We start from the raw sequence: 20757 nt of genomic DNA on the forward strand, positions 1-20757 counted from the left end.
GAAGAGCGCCGCCTAGTGGCAAGGAATAGCGATGCCTGTGATCCTTCACTTTTCTACCCTGGGCTCCACCTTCTGACCAAGGGCCGCTAAGGGGGAGAAAGTGAAATTTGAGACAGGAAGAGAGGCCAGCATCTATCACTGCCCATTCCTTCCACATACAGTTTCCCTTACCAACACTTATCTCACCAGTGAACGCTTATCTTCCTTAAGGTATCTGGAGAAGGCTTTTCTTAAAATCCAGTCTTACAAATAGTAAGAAAAAGACAAATATTCCAAAAGAAAGATGAGGAAAGGTCATAACCAGGCAAGCCACAGTAGAACAACTACAAATGGCCAATAAAAAAATTGTTATAAAGATGTTCGGCTTTGCCGGGCCCGGTGACTCACGCCTGTAATCCCAGGACTTTGGGAGGCCGAGGCGGGCGGATCACGAGGTCAGGAGTTCAAGACCAGCCTGGGCAACAGACCAAGACCCCTGTCTCTACAAAAATTTAAAAAAAAAAAAACAAAAACAAAAAAAAAACAAAAAAAAAAACTCTGGTGGCTCACACCTGTAATCTCAACACTTTGGGAGGCGAAGGCAGGCAGATCACCTGAGGTCGGAAGTTCAAGACCAGCCTGACTGACATGGAGAAAACCCATCTGTACTAAAAATACAAAATTAGCTGGGCATTGTGGCACATGCTTGTGATCCCAGCTACTCAGGAGGCTGAGGCAGGAGAATCACTTGAACCTGGGAGGGAGAGGTTGTGGGGAGCTGAGATCGTGCCATTGCACTCCAGCCTGGGCAACAAGAGCAAAACTCTGTCTCAAAAACAAAAAACAAAGCAAAACAAAAACATAGCGAAGCATGGCGATGTGCACTTGTAGTCTCAGCTACTCAGGAGGTTGAGGCAGGAGGATCACTTGAGCCCAGGAGTTCAAGGCTGCAGTGAGCTATGATCACACCACTGTACCCCAGCCTGCGGGACAGAGTGAGAGCCTGACTGAAAATAAAAAACAAACAAAAACCTACTTTGAGTTTGTGTCAGATAATTGGAACAAAGACAAAAAGAGTCAAAAGCTGATTTTGGATAGATCAGGTTCTAAGACAAATTGATAGTTTTTTCCATGCCCTCTTGCTCTTCCCCTCCTTGACATCTGTTTTTTTCCCTCAGCTGGGTTTTATGTGCCTCTCTTCCCCCTCCAAAGGCTTTGCATTTCTCTTAACAGAATGCTTTATCTCCCTTCTCCCTTTTAAAACCTTGCTTTAGAGAAATTGCTCAATAAATAATGAATGTGGAAGTGTGTTTCCTTCACTCACAGAGTAATTAAGGATAACCCATTGTGTACCTCTAAAAATGACAGAAAGCTAATGCTATTTGCATCAATACAATGTTAACGCAGCTTCAGCAAATTGCTGAATGTTAAGTGACATTTCCATTGAAGGATTGCTTCAACCTCCCCACGAGTGGCACAGTTGAGAATTATTGTAAGAATAATGAAGTGTAAAGAAATACGGCATTTGACTAAAAGATACTTTGATAGTTGTGAAATACAAAGTTTATTTTTGCCTGTAGTTTGTAGTTCGTGTTTTAAGTTAAATACTGTTTTTTTTCTTTTTCTTTTTTTCTATTTGAATTCCTCTTCCAAGGCAGGTTCAGACTGCCAAAATATAGAGCTTCACCTTGTTTCCGACCTTGGTAATGTCTTGCTAGGTTGGATCATGGAAAGAATGAGAACAGTTAGGTTAAAATTTATTGGCCGGGCGCGGTGGCTCATGCCTTGGGAGGCTGAGGCAGGCAGATCACTCAAGGTCAGGAGTTCGAGACCAGCCTGGCCAACATGGTAAAACTCCATCTCTACTAAAAATACAAAACATTAGTCGAGCCTGGTGGTATGCACCTGTAATCCCAGCTACTCAGGAGGCTGAGGTGGGAGAATCGCTTGAACCCGGAGGTTGCAGTGAGCTAAGATCGTGCTGCTGCATCCAAGCTCTGGGCATACAGCGAGACTCTGACTCAAAAATAAGTTCATTAATTAAAATAAAATAAAATTCATGCTCTGACCAGTCAAATGTTCTTACAGATCTCTGGTCCACTACCACCTACACAAGCAGCCAAAACAGGCCCGGAGCCGATCCAGGTAAGACACTAAACTCCCTTTCCAGCCACTGATGTAAGTTAAGCTTGTTTACATGGGGTTCCTCTCCACATCTGTGCCATTTAATTTAGATTTGGACAAGGACTATTAAACCACTTAGGTCAACAGAAGATACAGCTCAAGGGTCCAAATTATAAGAAAACATATAAGGAAGTGGTTAAGTAAGCAAAGGCCTGACCCGCTCTCCGTTCCCTTGAGGTGATTCTGTAGAGGTTGTGAAAGGAATGTCTCAGGATTCAGCAACTAGGCTCTTACAGACCTGCAAAGGGACACTCTCTGGGACTTATTTTTGAGGAACTACGGTAAAACACTGAGGGAAATTTGTATCATCTCCCAGGCAAGAGCCTTTTTTTTCTCTTTTTTGCCTGAGTAATTCTATGCCACTGGGGATAGAAATATATTCTCTCCCACCCACCTCCACCCCGGAGTTCACCTATGAATTCTGAAATGCCCCTGGCTGTCTTCATTTCTGTATGCCCCTTAATGGTTTGGCTGCAGAACTAGGAATCCAGCAAATTCTCTTCTCTGCAGCACTGTAAAGGCCTGCAGAGATTAGAAAGGAAAATCTAGCAGGGTTTGATGGTTTCCACAAACTCTCCTCATGGCCCAGTCTATGAGCTGATACACTTGGTGGAAGTATACTATTCCCTCTGAAGCCACAGGGCACTAGGACCAGAAAGACCTACAATCGGGGGGTGTTCAGGTCTTTCCCCTGCTGGGGGATACTCTCCACATGTTCTTAGAAACTGTAGGTTCTGTTTTGCTTGCTACTGGACAGGAACAAGGGCCCCATGGGCTCCTCTGGTCAGGGCGAGCAACTTCTATGAGCTTCACAATTGCACCTTTGCCAATGCCCATGCTGTTTTCCTGGACAAAAAGGCTTGAGAATCAGAACACTGGCCAGGGCAAGGACTCCAAGGCCATCTCAGGCCTCTACAGACTCGTGGGACTCTTCAGGAGGCGAAGTCATGGGGCACTGTTTCCTCCTGTCCCCTTGGCCAAGATTTTTGCCTCCTCTGCAACCCCCAAAAGTACAGCCAGGCACAGAGAGCTCGGCTGACTTCCAAGGAAACTCTGAACTAAGGTAATTTTCACCAGGGGGCAAAATAAGGAAAGAAAGCAGCCTGCTGGCTGTGTGTACATCAGCTGACCCTGTGTAATCCCCTCAGGTATCCAAAGGCAAGATCCTTCAGGAGCTGCCTTCGAGAAACCTGTTAGAGCGGATGTCAGCCTGGGTAAGTTGCCCACTGCTTACCCTCCCTGCTCCCTGCGAATTTGCTCTGTGGCACTTTGCAAACACGAGGACTTCCCCCATACACTTGCTCTTGGCCTCTGCAGCTCAACTTCAGGTCACCAGACTCTGGGGGCATGCTAATATTTAACCTCGAGAAAATGTCTCTTTGATTGATCGGTTCTCAGTGCGTCAAAGAGAAGATCTTTGTCAACAAAGACACCCAAGGGCTGTCATTACTTTGTGTCCCCTCAAGAGATCCCCCCACTAAGCAGTCTCTGCACCACTCTGCATCTACCAGGCCCATCCTCAGACTGGCCTCCAGGATAAAGCGCGAATACCCAAACAGCACGTGGTTGGGATATGGCATGGGGGACGGCTGGCAAGGAGGCACATTACCTGATTTGCATCTTTGATTTTTTACTACCTGACAATGTTGGGTTTGTTTCAAGGCTATATTCTGCCGAATGCGGTTGGCCTCATTCCCTTTTTCTGAGTTTACCGTCCTCCAGTTCTACAGCTCTGGGATTCTCTGTTTCTCCTCCATTCTCCTTTATGCTCCCAATAATGCCACTCTGTCTCGACTCACACAGATGTTCCCAGCTTCCTTTGTACCTTCAAATCCTACCCAATTTCTGCTGCTTCTCTCTTCACCATCATCCCGGCAACTTGGCTCTGAGTGCCTCAGAGCCTCCCGTGAACTCTCGGAGTGTTCCTGACTTAAAGGACTCCCCCAGCACCCTCTAGGTGCTCAGACCTAGACTAGTTAGGAAGCCCCATTACGGCTCCTGCAGGGGGAGGAAGCCATTTGCACACCCTGAGTAAAGGCATGTAGGAACATTTGGAGTTCTTAGTTAGATATCCTTCGACCAGCTCTCATCTCAGATGCAGTCATGTATACAAGGCAAGCTGCCCAGTTCCTCAGCTATAAAATTGTCAGATTATGGAATTGGAAAGAATTGTATAAAGTACATCTGGTCTAACTTCTCACCTAAAAATGAATCACTTATGGTGTGCCAGACAGAGGCCTTTACCCTATACTTCACGTAGTAGGGAATTCCCAGCCCCTTCATTTGGTGGGTGAAACTGTTAGACGTAACTATCCAGAACTTCAGTTCCTCGTTACTAATTTGTCTAAGGCAGTGGTTCTCAAAGTGTGGTCCAAAGACCCTGCTTTCAGAGATTCTGTGACATCTTCCCTTCTCTGACTAATGTCATTGTGAGGACAGATTTTCTCCACATATTTCAACAAAAACAACATATCACAACTGACTGCAGGAGCTGATAAGAGACTCCAGCTGTCTTCTCTTATGATAGACATTGGAGACATTTGCCACCCTTCTCACCGAACCCTTGGTTTTAGAAAACAGTTGTTTTTCAGTAAAAATTAACACTTATGTTAAAATATAATAATTCTATTGTTACTTTGAAGTAAATTAATAGTTAGGCAGGGTGCGGTGGTTCACGCCTGTAATCCCAGCACTTTGGGAGGCCAAGGCGGGTGGATTATTTGAGGTCAAGAGTTCGAGACTAGTTTGGTCCACATGGTGAGACCCCATCTCTACTAAAAATACAAAAATTAGCCAGTGGTGTGCGCCTGTAATCCCAGTTAGTTGGGAGGCTGAGGCAGGAGAATTACTTAAACCTGGGAGGCAGAGGATGCAGTAAGCTGAGATGGCACCACTGCACTGCAGCCTAGGCCAGAGGGAGACTCCACCTCAAAAAAAATAAAATGAAATAATAAAATAAAATAAGTGAAAATAAAGCAAATTAATAGTTGAATAAATTGCCAGTTAGTATTCCATTTCAAATGAGAAAATGCATAGTTGTAATTTCTAAATGATAAAAATTAATAGATATAACTCATACAAACTAAAGGTCTTTGGGGTCTTTGACAATTTTTTAAAGCATGAAAAGGCTGAGAACCTTTGAGTGTCTCGAATTAGAGGGCCTTTCAAATACATGAAGCTAGACTTCATGTCTTTTTTTATATCTCATCTTTTCCAGGATATTTCTTTAATCCCTCCAATAGGTCTTTCCATGACTTGGCAGTACACCCTCTAACTATGCTATAGACTATTAATAATTCATACACCAGGGCACCCCAAACACAATGTGGCCTGGGTAGTGTGCCAGGCAATTGCCTCTGTAGTCCTAAATACTCTGCTTCCACTAAAACATCCCAAGTTCCATTTGGAGTAAGCCTTGTCTCACCATTGGCTCATCTCCTACTGAGCTTGCAATACCTAAAGCCCAGGCTGGAGGGCAGTGGCACAATCTCGGCTCACTGCAAGCTCCACCTCCCAGGTTCACACCATTCTCCTGCCTCAGCCTCCCAAGTAGCTGGGACTACAGTCACCCACCACCATGCCCGGCTAATTTTTTTTATATTTGGTAGAGATGGGGTTTCACCGTGTTAGCCAGGATGGTCTCGATCTCCTGACCTCGTGATCAGGACTTTTTATCATATACCTATGTAGAAACAGATCACCTCAATCCTGCCTAGGTACAATCGAGTTTTTGAAGCCCACATTGGAAAAATCACCTATCTCTATTAAATCCTTCCTTCGTTTAGTCGGCTACAATCTTCCTGAGTATTAATTCTGTCATTTACTGTGTTAACATCCTTGTAATCTTTGTGTCATCTGAAAAATGGATAAACATGCCACCTGTCTCCATTCCCATTACTGATAAAAATATATCATGTGGGGCAACCGAATCCTGCGGTCTGCATTAAACACCTCCTTTGTGTTTAGATCAACCCAGACACAAGCAGCTACATGTGGACCTGATGATGTTGTCGTCCTCCTTTCTACAGGACAGCAGGTGTACGACCCATGAGTGATGCCTGCCACCCTCTCCCACGGTGCCTTCAGCCACAGATAGAAATTCATGTACCCCTCCTCCTGCATTTAAGCTGAAGCTCTCAGGAAGGGGACCTGTTATATAATTTTTAAAAATATTTATTGAGCATACTATATGTCAGATACTATGCTGTGCATTAGAACTGCAAACATGAACCAAATATTTTCAAATTCTAGAATTACGCTGCTAGGGCTTTTGCCTTCACAGGTCCCACACTCTCCCGCTTCAGAGTCATCAGTAATGCCACTGCCTCGTAAGCACTGGGTCTCCCACTGCCAGCCCTTACCCCTCCTACCAGCGTTCTGGGAGTTGGGGCAGTCTACTCCTGCTGTATAGAGGAGGTGGGCGTGATGGGCTCCTGATAATTCAAGTTAAAACCCGGTGGCTTTTCCTCGGAACCATCCTTATGCTGGTTGGCTTCGTACCATGAGCTATGTTTGAGTCAAAGAAGCTTCACTGGTCTAGAAACCTAACAATGGAGTTAATGTTGTTTCCAAGAGAAAAGGCTGCCAGGTCTCCCAAAAAATACCCCACACCGAGCGTTGGATGGTAGCCCATTTATAAACCTGGGACTGTCGATGCTTCGTTGACATGATGGCTTACGCCCAGGACCCCAGACTGTCCTCAGCCTTCTCTGAGAGTCCTTGTGCGATGTGCTACCAGCATGGCAACACCCTGGGCACAGCTGCAACACCCCACCCTCTGAGTGCTCCCCACTTCAGTACAGCAAGAGTCTGCTCTCCAGCGAACGTGCAGCTCTTGGGACATGAAGCCAGGTGAAGAGAAGGGAAGCCTAGAGATTCTGCTGGTCCAGATGCCTGCTGCCTTTCAGAGCCACTTCCTCCTGAAAACTACACCCCAGGGGAGTCACTGGGAAGAAACCAGGGAGCTGAAGGGCCACTTGGGCTTCTGTCTTATAAAATTTGAGAGCCCAAAGGGCCATGTTTGCAGCCTCTGCTTGGGTCCTGTGTTGGTGACTTCTAGATGTACAGGGAACAGAAGGAGCTGGAACCAGCACCAAGATTATACCACAGTCTTAGGAGCAGGGATGGTTCTGGGCCCTTTTGAAGACTTGACTACATTAGCATGAGTTGCAGGTGGCTGGGCCAGGCCCAGCTCTTCGGTGGCCTAACCAAGTACTCTGAGATGCTGAAGCGATGATGACTCTTCCTCATGTGTGATAAACAGACGGTGGTTAAGGGTAGGCTTTGGAACCTGCCTGCCTGCCTGGGCTTAAAGTTCTGTTCTGCCGCTCCCTGTGTGTGTGTCCTCACCTGTAAAATGAGATCATAGCTGCAACTAAGTCACTGGATGATTGTGACTTAACACATAGAAAGTGCTCAGTCAATGCCTGACACTAAGCAAGCTCTCCATAAACACCAATGGCTTCTACATTTTTACGCCAGAAATCATTCAGAACCAATACACCTTTTTTTTTTTAATTTCCAACTTGCATCCGAAGTTCAGGGGTACATGTGCCAAATGTGCAGGTTTGTTACATAAGTAAATGTGTGCCATGGTGGTTTGCTATACAGATCATCCCATCACCTAGGTATTAAACCCAGTATCCATTAGTTATTCTTCCTGATGCTCTCCCTCCTCCTACCTCCCAACCCTCCAACAGGCCCCAGCATGTGCTATTCCCCACCATGTGTCCATGTGTTCTCATCATTCAGCTCCCACTTGTAAGTGAGAACATACAGTATTAGAACCAACACTCCTTTTAGACATGACTGTATCGATGAGATGACCAAGCAAGAATTGTCACAAAAACACAAAAATAATTCCCTGGTTTTCTAAGAATGACTTACACTTTTCAAAGTGATTTTATACACATTTACCACCTTCGAGTCTCCTCCATGTGACAGTGCCGGGAAAGTCTTTATGACAGCCCTACACTGGAAAAAACTGGAGGCGAACCGGAAAGAAGGTAAGTGAGCTCTCCAGGCTCCCAGTTGGTCTTTGGCAGACCCAGGATGGGCTTCTGACGTCTTTTTTCTTGATACCACCCTGTTCCTCCTTGACGCCAGAATACAAATGTTCTCACAAATTTACTTCTCATTACTACTGAGTCCAAAAAACACCAAGTCTCAGCTGTCCAAATATTTTTCAGCCTTTGGCTTTTGGATGAATGTAATTTGGTTCAAACTTGTCCCAAACTAACTGAAAGTGGCGTTAATATAAGGCCAGGCTTCTAAGACAGGAGCAAGAGGCTTAGAAATCCCTGATGCTGGGGGACTGTTTATCTCCTGATAAAGTGGTAGAGCACCCAGCATCCTAATCTTCCTGACATTCAAGAGTGCATCGGAAAAAGGAAAAAGCAAGCAAGCAAACCTTGAGCAAAAACTGAGAGAAGCCTGCAGCGCATTTTTTTAGGAAAAGGGTAAAGTGCATATTTTCACCAGTAGGTGGCAATAAAGTAATAAGGCTAAAGAAGCAGAATGTTCTTGATCAGAATGTTTAAGCATGTCATAAATATTTTGAATGTGGAGACTATCCTGCCCAATCTGCTTATATTACTTACAAAGAAACTAAGGCTCACAAAGGGTTCGTGATTAGCTCAAGGTCACACACCTGGTTAATGACTGAACTAGATTAAACTCAGGTCTCACCATGAAACCAGAATGTGCAAGAACAGATTGCCTTTCAAAACTGCCTGGTATCTTCATCACGTAAAGAAAAATATCACCTTTTTTCAATGTGTTAGTAATTTCAGCTGGCAGAAAAGCTGATAGCCTTTAAGAAATAAAAAGCTGATCATGCTCTCAACTTTCTGATCTAAGAGAGAAGGAGGAGGGATGGAGGGAAGGAGGGAGGAAGGGAGGGGAGACATGGAAAAGAGAGGAAAGGAGGGAGAGAGGCAGAAAGAAAGAGAAACAGCCATTTTTGTGTTATAAGGCTTCCTGACACATTTGTGCTGCCTGTGAGCCCCTCTCAGCCATGATTTTCCAAAAAAGATCAGAGATTACTGGGTAAGACTCTCCCCCTCCCCTCCACCCCTTCTACTTCATCAGCACCAGTTTGTGATGAAGGCCATTAAACATCTTACTGCATATAGGTCTAGGTGCTACTTTCCTTTATTCTGTTTGAGTCACACACCGAGAAGCAGAATCTTGGGAAATAAGCGGATTGCCTATTCCCTGAAAGGGCCATATTTGTTCTGTTTAGTTCCAAGGGAATTCAAACAGGTGGGACAAATGTACATAGAACGATATTAGGCACATAGTGAGTGCTTAATAAGTGTGGACGTATGAATAGATGGGAAAGGATTTAGGACAAAAGATTCAGTCTCAATAGTGCAAGAAGGAATCTACTACTTTGGTTGAATATGTAGTGAATCCCCTCTCTCTGGAGGTATTCAAGCACTAGCCAGCCACTCGCAGGCCAGGGATGTTGTAAAAACAGGTTGGGAGATGGTTTGGAATGGATGAACTTTTAGTTCCTTTTGAATCCGAGGATTCCCATTATTCCAAGATTCTTGGTGCATAATAAAAAAGAAACTGGTAAAGATGTTTATGACTTTGACCTTAAGAGCTTCAGATTTTAAAAAATCATACAGATTTCAGGTTGCTTCATCCAAAATTCTGGCCCTCTGTTCCTTTATTTAACTTTCGGACACAATTGGGAAACCTTATCATCCCGGCAATTCACTCAAGAGTTTCTACTGGTTTGGTTTAAGTAACAAGTTTTGTTTCTTTTCAATTTTGAAAATCAGGAGAGATGGACTCATGGAAACCTGGATCAGTCCTTTTAGATGAAGGTAATTATACAGCCCAACCTCTTAGTCACGCCTGGATCAAGATGCATAGGATAACAGAACTAAGAGTCTAATAATCCAGTTGGCAGAGTGGCTGAGCTCCGCTAGCCTAGGATTTCTAATGGCTCCCGCCTCTGACTTAAGGGTCCTGCAAAGGGCACACTGAAACTCCCTCCCTAGGGAGGCCTGGGGTAAGGAGCAATACTGGATAACAAAAGGGAGAGAGGAAACGTGAAGACAAAAAGCCAGAAGGGAGCTAGTTTCCCACTCTCAAAATGGGTTTGGATCCTCACTCCATCTGGCAGCACACTTTAACTTCCTCCAACTCCACTTCCTCCTTTGCAAAATGGCTTTCAGGTTTTCCCTTCACAAGAATGGGTGTTGTTCGCTGCCTACTGCATTAAATATTCGAAACTCCAACAAACAAGACCTTCCAGCTCTTCGTGGGAGGGAAGACTGTACTGGTAGGGGAAGAAGGAGGTGAAGGAGAGGACTCCGCCTCTGGACTTGTACTTCTCCCCTTCCTCCAACGCAGAGCGTTGGGGCGTTTCCACGACAGGCTCCTGGCTGAGAAATACTGTTAGACACCCAAAGTGAATGTTTAAAATGATGTGAGGAAGTGAGATGAGCTAGCTGACCTTTAATGGAAGGATGAAATCATGTGCTTTGCAAACTGGAAAAAATAACAAGCTAGTAGAAAGCTCACTGCAGCCAAGCGCGAGCAATGACCCCCGCATCTTCCTCCACCCCCGGGGAATCCCGGAACTTCCGGGCATCCTAAAAATGGGGAGACTCAATTCTGGTGCTGCAAGCGCGCTCTTCCATTTGTCTTACCAAGCCTGAAAGGATTCGCTTTTCTTGTCTTTATTTCTTTAAATGGTATATTTATGAACTTGGCTCACATGTAAATGGCTCTGAAGAAACCCCCTTCCCCAAGGCTGAAATGCAACTCACCCGCACAGCTTCTGACAGCATGAAACCTTTTTGCATCTCTACTTCTAGTCTCAAACAGCTGGGAGGGAGGAGTTGCATTTTAAGCCCTCTTATTTGAGTTGCTTTTAAATAAACTGTCTTTCTCCAGTCCACATCCAGTCTTCATTAGATTGTCCTCCTCGCGCCTTACTCATCTTCGTTCACTGTCTCAGTCACCAAATGTTGACTGAAGACCTACATGATCTTGGCACGGTGGAGGTTTATTCGAGGAAGACACATTCTGTGGCTCAAGATTTTCAGAATTTTACAGAGGCATCATTTACAATGGCAAAGTGCTGCACGCTTTCAGATAACAAAACTAAGGCTCAGAATAAATAAAAAATTAACGAGAGCAGAACTCAAGTCTCCTATTTCAAATCCCTCAGCAGAGTACTATGTTTTTGACAGGCTGTAAGTAAATAGTAATTTATTATTTTTCTCAGGATGGGGGTAATGTAAAGAAAAGCACAGTTAGCTTTAAGCCAAGCCCCCAAGCTGGGTGTGAATATCCATTATGTCCCCTTCCCCTGGGGTAAGGCCAGCTGCTTCCTGTCCTTGTAAGTCACCAAAAGTTTTACTGCTCTTTCCAGGACGTGTTCCAAAAGAAGAATTGAGCACACAGTCTTTGGAGCCAGTATCCCTGGGAGATCCAAGTAAGTTAATTGACAACTAGAAACCCACGGTGTCTTTGACATCTGAACTCCTCTCTCCTCTCTTCCCACTCACTCCCACTCAAACCTGCCTCTCTCCTACCATGGATCTATTTATCTCCTCTCTTTTGACACCTTGTTCTAAGGGGAAAAGGAAGCTTTTGAAGGATATAAACTGTCTATGTGCATGAGGGGGAGAGGATCAAGATGTTTTAATATCACTATGGCAACAGGGTAAAGAATAGGATGGAACAGAAAGACAAGGAAGGATGAAAGGAGGAGATGGGCAGGTTGGCAGGGGCAACTGTCTAGTGCAAATGATGATGGCCAGAGCTCGGAGTTGGAAGTGGAAATGAAGATAAATGGGCATATTCAAGAGATACAGAGAAGGAAGAATCTATAGGATTGAAGGCAGAGGTTTGAGAGAGGGAGAAGTTAAAGATGAGCTGAGCAACTAGGTAAATGGTACTACAATGAGGAACACCGGGGATGCAGCAGGTTTATGTCTATCATCTTCTTCAAGATATTTGATCTGGTAGAGAGAAGACTACCCAGATCTGACATTCAGAAGGAACAGCCCAATCAGAAATTTAGAGTTGTAAGACGATGAGCTATAGTTCAAAACCGAGGCTATGAGAACAGAAAATGTGACTTAGGGAGATAGAGTAAAGTAAGAAGAAACACAAGACTTAAGCCTGAAGAACCACACTAGGTGGAGGATAAACCACCTGAGGATATCAGAACGGAAGAACCAGAGAAAAATAAGGAAAATGAGAACGGTATAGTAGTAGCCTACGAGGTATGGAAAGAAAGCACCTGCAAATTCCTCTAGAAAGTCACTACTAGTCAGCCACCAATGGACAGTGAGGCTCAACCTTACTGCATATGAGAATCACCTGAAGACATTATTAGAGATGCCCACCTTCCTGTCTCATACCTACTGTATCAGGTTCTCCCTAGACCTTGCTACCCAAAGTGTGGTCTGGAGACCAGCAGTGTCAGCATCACTAGGGAGCTTGTTAGGAACACAGAATCTTAGGCTCCACCCCAGACCTGCTGGTTCTACAGTGATTGATTCCTTTGCACATTTACCCTTGAGAAGCACTGTCCAGAGTGAATCCCAGGAGTCTTCATTTGTTGAAGCTGCATTAGCAACCCTGATATGTACATGACTCTGATATGTATCCAGAGTTAAGAAACACTGGCCTGATGTATTGGACAACACAAAGCATTAATCTACAAAATTGTACCATGTTGAAGGAAACTAGAGCAATTAAATACATTGGTAGATTGATTCCCATAGATCCTATATCTTACTTTCTCTTCCTTGACTTTCAACCTCTGACCTCTTCTGTAGCCATAATAAATTGCTCACACCGAACATTGCATAACCCAATTCTACCTGTTAGCATTGATGCTGGCATCTTCAGATCAGAATGTTTTCATCTCCATGTAAGAAAGCCATGGGTCTCAGTCAAAACATGCCCTGAGCTGGAACCATTGTCATCTAAAAGAGGAGCAAAGGTAACCCTGGTATCAGCCATCAGGCTAGTGAGTAAAGAGAATTAAGCAATAGAGAAACAGCTCACCTTCTTAAGACCTAACTATGAGATGAACGTGTTAATCCTGAACGCAATTCAAGATGTAAGAAATAAGGAGGAAAAACTGCCTGTGAGGAATCAAAATAGATGCTACAATATCCATGTACTTTATTCATGTAAAAAGAAAATTCCCTTTGGCCCTTATTCTAATTAACAATTGTTCCCAAAAAATACTTTATTCCAAAAGGCATATTGAACTAATCTATTGACATCTGGAAGGGAAACCCCACCTCAGGAGTACTTCTGCAACTTTACTGTGCACAGGAATCACCTGGGGATCTTGTTAAAATGCAGATCTGACTCTATAGGTTTGGGTGGAGCCTGAGAGTCTAGCAAACTGTAGGTGCTAGTGGGCGGCAAGCCCTAAAGAACTCCACTGCCACCTGCTGGCAACAATTCTCACTGCAAGCCCAGCCAGAAAAAAAATGAATTGGCCTTGCTTGGGAATCAACAATATGACAAGCTGCATATGAGAATCACATGCTGCTTCTCCTTTGCTTTACCCCGGGTTTTAGTGGCATCTTTAAACTCTGCTTCTGGACTTTATTTGCCTCTTTCATTCTTCATCTCAAGATCATGCTTGGGTATAGGCAGTTTGGGGGCAGCAAAGGACAAGGGAAGCCAACTGCAAAGCATAGACTGGTAGGCACTGCACAGGCAGGCCGACAGGAGGTAAAAGCTTTTCTTTTGAGATTTGCTACTGAGCCAAGGTACAAACAGGTGCCCTGATTCTAGATGGAGCAAAGCCAGCCAGTCCCAGACGGGTGCCTCTCGTCTCCTACTTCCCTGGTTTTGATTGCCATGCAACACTGCAAGATAATAAAACACATTCTCAGGTATAACTTTTCTCATAATCTGCAGTTCTGCTGTAGCACTCAGCAATAAATATTTCTCATCAATTCTTCTGCTCAAAACTTTGTCAACTCATGTTCATTTATTGCTTTCCTCTTGAAAACGATGTTTTTAAACTAGCAACAACCCTCTCCACCTACAGAGCTTCTCCTCCAGCCCCATGGCAACAATGCACCGTAGAGAATGTGGGTGGTTGTGTGCAGATCAGAGAGGTGCAGGCCTGTCTGGCCGCTGCTCCCCACCCCCAACGGGCAGTGGCCCAGTGTCCTCTTGGATACACCAGCCTAGAAATTTCCAACTTTACTCTCTTTTCTTTTTTTTTTTTTCTTTTGAGACGGAGCCTTGCTCTGTCTCCCAGGCTGGAGTGCAGTGGTGCGATCTTGGCTCACTGCAAGCTCCACGCCCCGGGTTCACGCCATTCTCCTGCCTCGGCTTCCCCAGTAACTGGGACTACAGGCACCCGCCACCACGCCCGGCTAATTTTTTGTGTTTTTAGTAGAGATGGGGTTTCACCATGTTAGCCAGGATGGTCTTGATCTCCTGACTTTGTGATCCGCCCACCTTGACCTCCCAAAGTGCTAGGATTACAGGCGTGAGCCACCACGCCCGGCCTTCTTTCTTTTTCCCCCCCTGTATACAGATCTGTTTTGAAACATTTTTGTCTTCTAAACTGCAACTGTTAAATAATTTATTTTTCACTTTTTACTAATCAAAGGGATCTATAGCTCCCAATAAGAACCTCTTAACAGCATTGAATAGTCAGTTTTATCATACTGAGAAGATATCATTCCTGTCTACAGCAAAGGAAACACTAATTTCCATTAGCCTGTGTGGGTTTTCACTAGTTCCTTTTGATGTTTGAAAGGGTGAAAAGAGCTGGCAGCCCATCCATCCCTTTACCTCTCTTATAACCTTCATAGTGATCCACAGAGATCCAGAGATCCTAAGCCAGAATAACATTCTATCCTAGTCTTCATCACAACTAAAAGAAAGAAAGAAAAAAGTCTAAGATAGCTACAAACAAGGACTGACATCCTATACATATATGTGGATAATTTCTTTGGTTGCCTCGCCCAGGGAAATGAAGGAGAATATTGATATCAATTTCTTATTCTAGAATTCCTGCCCTCCCTCAGTGCTGGCCTTACAGATCTCTCACACCTTATAAAAATCCAACACTTGTTTCTAAAAAGTTAGGGTGAGAGCAAAAAGCCACACACTCTTGAGACTCAGTCTTGATGAATTCTCACAACAGGGCGTCTGCACAGAAGATCTGAGCCTAGGAAACCATTGACAACCTTCCCAAGCTTGGCTAGGACGTCGCGCTTCTGAAACCTGTAATTGTGGCAGATACATAGAGTTTTAAACAGTTATGGAAATAAGGACTAGCCCAAGTGTCCAAGACCCCGGTGCTCAGGGAAACCCCTGTGGGATGTAAATAAATATACCCTGCATCTTACTACCTTTTTTTCCATTTCTTTTCATTTCTCAGGGGGCTCTGATGGAGAATGAGGAACAAGAGGATGACCAGGTAAATGCAGTGAGAGATCATGAGAATCATAGTCTTTTTCCATTCCGCAGACTGCAAAATTGACTTGTCGTTTTTAATTGATGGGAGCACCAGCATTGGCAAACGGCGATTCCGAATCCAGAAGCAGCTCCTGGCTGGTGTTGCCCAAGCTCTTGACATTGGCCCTGCCGGTCCACTGATGGGTGTTGTCCAGTATGGGTAAGTGCAGTTAATGTTCTGAATCCAGAAAGGAAGTCATGCCATGTGCTTAATTTTATGCCACAAATATTACCAACATGTTCTTGAGCACAGATTTGTTCTCTTCCCTAATGCAAATGTAAATGAAAAAAACTGAAGCAATCCAGATGCCATTTAAGAAATCTGTGGCTTCCTGAAGGAAAGGACAGATTAAAAAACACTTGTAACTAGATGGCATTTGCACTCAAGAGTATTTATTTGTCTGGAAAATAGGAGAGATGGGTGTGAGTGTTAACTTAGCCACTAACAAGCTGTGTGGCCTTGGGCTAGGCCTTCACCTCTCTGATTGTCAGTTTCCTCATCTGTAAATGGAGAAGGTTGGATCTGCTTTCAACCCTGACTATTAGAGCATTTGTTTGAGGGACTCCACCCTGTGCTACAACCTATCCACCTATAGGTTAGACACCTAGAGAACATGGTGCTTTAGGTTGTGTCTTCTCTTTTCTCCAAATAACCTTAGGCCCCTGCACTGGTAATGGAAAAACCCACCAGGCAATGGGGAAGAATGGGTGGGAAGAGAGATGGCCCCCATCAGTCAGCTGAGCACCTAGATGACTTTTCCCAACCTGTTCTATTATTCTACTTAGGGTAGAAATTGAGGGCTCATGTTGACACCAGTCTCAGTCTTTTATTCGGCGGGAATAAATCACTCTTATTTCAGCTATGAATAGGTTTGTCACTGAAACAGATATACAGATATTGATAATAAACAATCAAAAGAACAAGCGTGCATAATCTTAAATTTATACACACATCTTAAATAGGTAGCCTTTTGACCAAGAACCATTGAGGGCAGGACGGGTGTCATGCCTCCTACAAAGAACCAGTGGGCTTGGAAGGGGCAATGGAAGTGGAAACCATCATAACCTATGGTGCCTATTGCTCAGAAGCTGCGGTCACAGCTTACTCACCCTCCTGAAAAGAAAAACTATCCATACCTGACAACACCCACGGGGTCTCCAGCGCCTTCAGAGGTTTCATTTTAACCAAGGTTGTTCTATCAAAGAGACTAGAATATTATTATTTTGAGTTATTTTGAGACTAGAATATTTATTAAGAGAAATAAATAAAAATGCTTTATTTTCATAAGAACCTGCAACATTTGCGTTTTTAGAATTTAATTCCAATTACCCATTTAGTACTACCTTCTATTCCTGTCAGGAAAAATTAGTAGATGAGTTAACTGGGACTTGTATGTAATCAGACTCAATTAGATAAACATAACCAATGGCTCCAAATATCACCTCTCAATGTCAGGTGATCTATCTTGAAGTTTTTGAATTGAAATAAGAAAAGTGGGATTTGGGGGAGTATTTTTGGTTTCACAATGCCAGCCCATTTTCATTCCTGTGTTACTTTTTACAGACAGCCAATGGATGGCAGGTTTTACTAGAGAGGAAACGTAAGCGTTTTAATGCCAGATGTCCTTAGTCAATTTTACTGGGGGCCTCAAAGCTTGGTGTGTTATCTTGCATTAAAAATGGCTGCTTTAAAAGCTTGTATATACCAAGGTTTATAGTATAATATGAAAATAAGGTGATAAATATGTCAGGGAAAAGAACAATGGCATGAGAATAGTGTTGCTGATGAGAGCATGGATTAGAGAACAAATGTAGCAGGGAAGGAAGAAAAATAAAGACGCCTTCCCCCAAAACATTTTCCCCACATATTCCTAATGTGATCACCATTCACAAGCAAGAGTTTACCCCCATGCTTTTCAATTTTACTTTCTAAAAAAATCCCTTGTGTCTGCCTTTTTCCCGGGATTCTTATTAATTTGTAGCACTTAGGGAAATGTGTGTGTTTTCCACTGTGTTATGCTCACATAAGCTAATCCATCATCTTCACCCTCCCCCGGCAACAGGGTGGAGTGGAAAGCGCAATGAACCGCTGACAGGTGATCTGAATTCGGGCCTTAGCTCCTCTGTGTGACCTTAAGCCAGTCACTTAACCTCTCCTTGTAAGTGCTGCCATCTGTGTAGCATGAGGGTCAGACCAGATGATTTATCAGGGCTCTGCCAGCCCTGGCGTCCTGTAATTCAGTGACCGGCTCTGTATTCAGAAGACATCCTAAATGAATGTGGGACTCACAGACCAGATAGCTGCCTCTCCTTTCCTTGCAGTCTTAGGGTCCTGAGGAGGTGGGGTGATCAATGATGAATTGATGTGTTGCACAGAGGTGATACATCCATCCGTGGAACGTGGGAAACCAAATGAGAGGGCGGCCTGAGAAGGGTGTGATGAGGCCGAGGGGGAGACACATTTTTTCAGCAGAAGCTGCTGTTGGTTTCACTTGTCCAGCTTCCTCTCCTGGGTGGTCCCCTTCAATCCCTGCTGTATGCGTAAGTGCATACAGAGGAAGGGAGTGGGGCATCCTGGTCATTTGGGTTCTCACCAGATTCCAACGCCCTCTTTCCTCCCCCTTAAAATCATCCCTGCGCTCTTGGAATCACAGCCTGAGGCCTTGAGAGCACCTGATTCTACCTCTTTGTGTTGTAGTGAGGAAATGAGGCCCTACAAAGAAATGACCGCCTCATCAAGAACTAGCACTGGAAGGAGAGACAGGTTGAGAAGGACCTGGCCAAGGGAGGAGGGCTCCAGAGCTCAGAACTGCTCCTTCCCTCCGTTACCACTGCCCCTGGTCCACACGGCTTCCTGGAAGGTTCTTTCCCTGGGTTTTCCTTAGGAGAGCTGAGTCAGAATTTAGACTTTTAAATTTAGAACTTGAAAGACAAATTTGGAAGTTAAAAGACTCATACTAAATATTAACCGGAAAAAAAGGTAAAGAAAAATATAAGACCTATAAAAATGGTCTCATTTACAAAATGCAACACACCTCACTCCTCAATCTCCTCAAAGACATTTTGGGTACAAGGAACCGAAAACCACTCCAGGTAGCCCAGGTGAAGGGAGATTCATGGAAAGGTGAGTGTTCACAGGACCAACGAGTCATTGGCCATCCCCTTCCCCACCTCTGCCTGCATCTCTACGCCTCTCTGCCTGTCCATTCTGATCTTCTCTCAGCAGACAAGCATCCTCTGCCAGGCTCTTGGTTTCTACTCCTCCATAACTTCACTTTGCACTGGCTGAGTTCCTACCTCTGGTCCAGGCCCAACAGAAGTCTCAACCACCGTGGAACTGGGCAAGCACCCTCTCCCATGTTCCCCACCTGCAGGGCCCATAACCCACAATCACGTTAACCTGGCGGCAACCACAGCATTCCTACCACACTCATCGCATGCCTCCAGGAATAGAGGCAGCTTCTGATGCAGAGTCAGAGAGGTTGACTGACTTTCCCAAGAACACGCAGCTAAATGCATGACTAGGGCAGAGGACAAATATTAGTCTTGGGTTAATCCCTAAAATGTCAAACAAAATTGTCTTGAAAGCAGAGATTCCGCTCATCTGCCAGGAAAATGTCTGATAATTGCTACTTTTCACCTCCTAAAGACTGAGACATTGTGTGTGGACAACAGGCCAAGGATCAAGCCCCTGTCTTTCACATGAATTCTAAGTTCAAATTATACAACCCAAAGGTTTATAATTGCACCTAATACCAACAGGAACACGGAAAGAGTCAATGAAAGAACAGTCAGGACAAGCCATTAGGTGAACTCTAGTAACAAACACCTGGCGAAACACCTTGCATTTGAGCGGCAGCCCAGACCCTCAGGTGCTAAATGTCCTCTAGACCTTCACTACACTTTCATTTCAGGCTCCAAAAAATGGAACATAATTGCACACATTCTTTGTAATCAACCCTAGGATATCAAAATTGGAAACAGTTGTGGGATGAAGGAAACTGTTGGGTTTTTCTTCATTTGAAAATCAAATAGACTTACCTTGCTTATGTGTCTATAATAGCTGTCCTGTGGTTTAACGAGTGGCTCTGAATTGGCTGCATCTCCTTAGTCTTCTCACTTCTCAGCCCAACCAACTTCAGCTCCTGGACTGAAGACTCGTGGTCATGCATTCAGCTGGGCAGAGCAGCTTCCGTAGGTCGGCTGAGCCACCGAGTGCAGGACAGTCAGAGTTGAGGGGAAGAAGCAAAATGCCATGTCCGGTATGTTAGGCAAAATAATGACCCGAAAGTTGTCAATGTCCAAATCCCTGGAACCAGTGAATGTTTTACCTCACACAGCAGAAGGGACTTTGCAGATGTGGTTAAAGTTAACAACTCTGAGATGGGGGATTCTCCTGGGTTATAGGGATGGTGCAGTGTAGCCTCACGAGTCCGTAGAAGTGGAGAACCTTTCCCAGCTAATGTCAGTCAAAGGGAGGTGTGATGATGGAAGTATAGTCGGAGAGATGTGGCATTGCTGGCTTTAAAGATGGAAGAAAGGGCCGTGAGCAAGAAGTGAAGGCATCCTCTAGTAGCTGGGAAACACCAGGAAATGTATTCTCCCTGGAGCCTCTAGAGAGGGGCACAGCTCTGCCCACACCTTGCTTTCAGCCGTGGAGACCCACGTCGGACTTGGGACCTCCAGAACTCTCAACTAAGTGTGTGTTATTTGAGCCAGCAAGTTTAGGATCATTCGTTACAACAGCAGTAGGAAGCTAATACAACTGGCAACGAGGACCACTCTGTCTCATTCTCTGAGTCTGCAGCCAAAAAAAGGGAGGGGGAGTGGGAGGGGCTGGGGCATGAAATGCAGCTGGGATGGGGGCTGGCAGAGGTGAATCACAGCACCCACCCTCGGACTTCAGAGCAGGAAGGGGCTGTCTGGGCCTTGACTTCACGTTGGCATTTCCTGGGGAGCTTTTTAAAATGCTGATGCCTGGGTCCCGCCTCAGACCTATTAAACCAGAATCCGGCAAGGGGATGAGGCCCAGAAGTTGGTATTTTAATCTGTAATTCTCAAGATCTCAGAACAGCTCCCTGTCACCTGCCTGGCCTGATTTTCCAGGGCCTAGTGCCC

General features: G+C 44.7%; 1 protein-coding gene across 3 annotated transcripts in view; it reads left to right on the plus strand.

Annotated features, from left to right (window-relative positions):
• VIT (vitrin) overlaps positions 1-20757 on the plus strand; it is a 127651-nt gene that overhangs the window by 83638 nt on the left and 23256 nt on the right. Inside the window, exons 8-12 of one of the 3 annotated variants that reach the window (XM_038006790.2) lie at positions 2068-2124; positions 3312-3377; positions 9954-9998; positions 11558-11620; positions 15652-15799. In XM_038006790.2, the coding sequence (XP_037862718.2) occupies positions 2068-2124; positions 3312-3377; positions 9954-9998; positions 11558-11620; positions 15652-15799 (379 nt within the window). The remainder of the gene's footprint in view (positions 1-2067; positions 2125-3311; positions 3378-9953; positions 9999-11557; positions 11621-15651; positions 15800-20757) is intronic. The other 2 variants (XM_038006791.2, XM_038006792.2) reach the window with 2 other exon arrangements.

The sequence above is a fragment of the Chlorocebus sabaeus genome, chromosome 14 (assembly GCF_047675955.1).
Source record: "Chlorocebus sabaeus isolate Y175 chromosome 14, mChlSab1.0.hap1, whole genome shotgun sequence".
Classification (NCBI taxonomy): domain Eukaryota; kingdom Metazoa; phylum Chordata; class Mammalia; order Primates; family Cercopithecidae; genus Chlorocebus; species Chlorocebus sabaeus.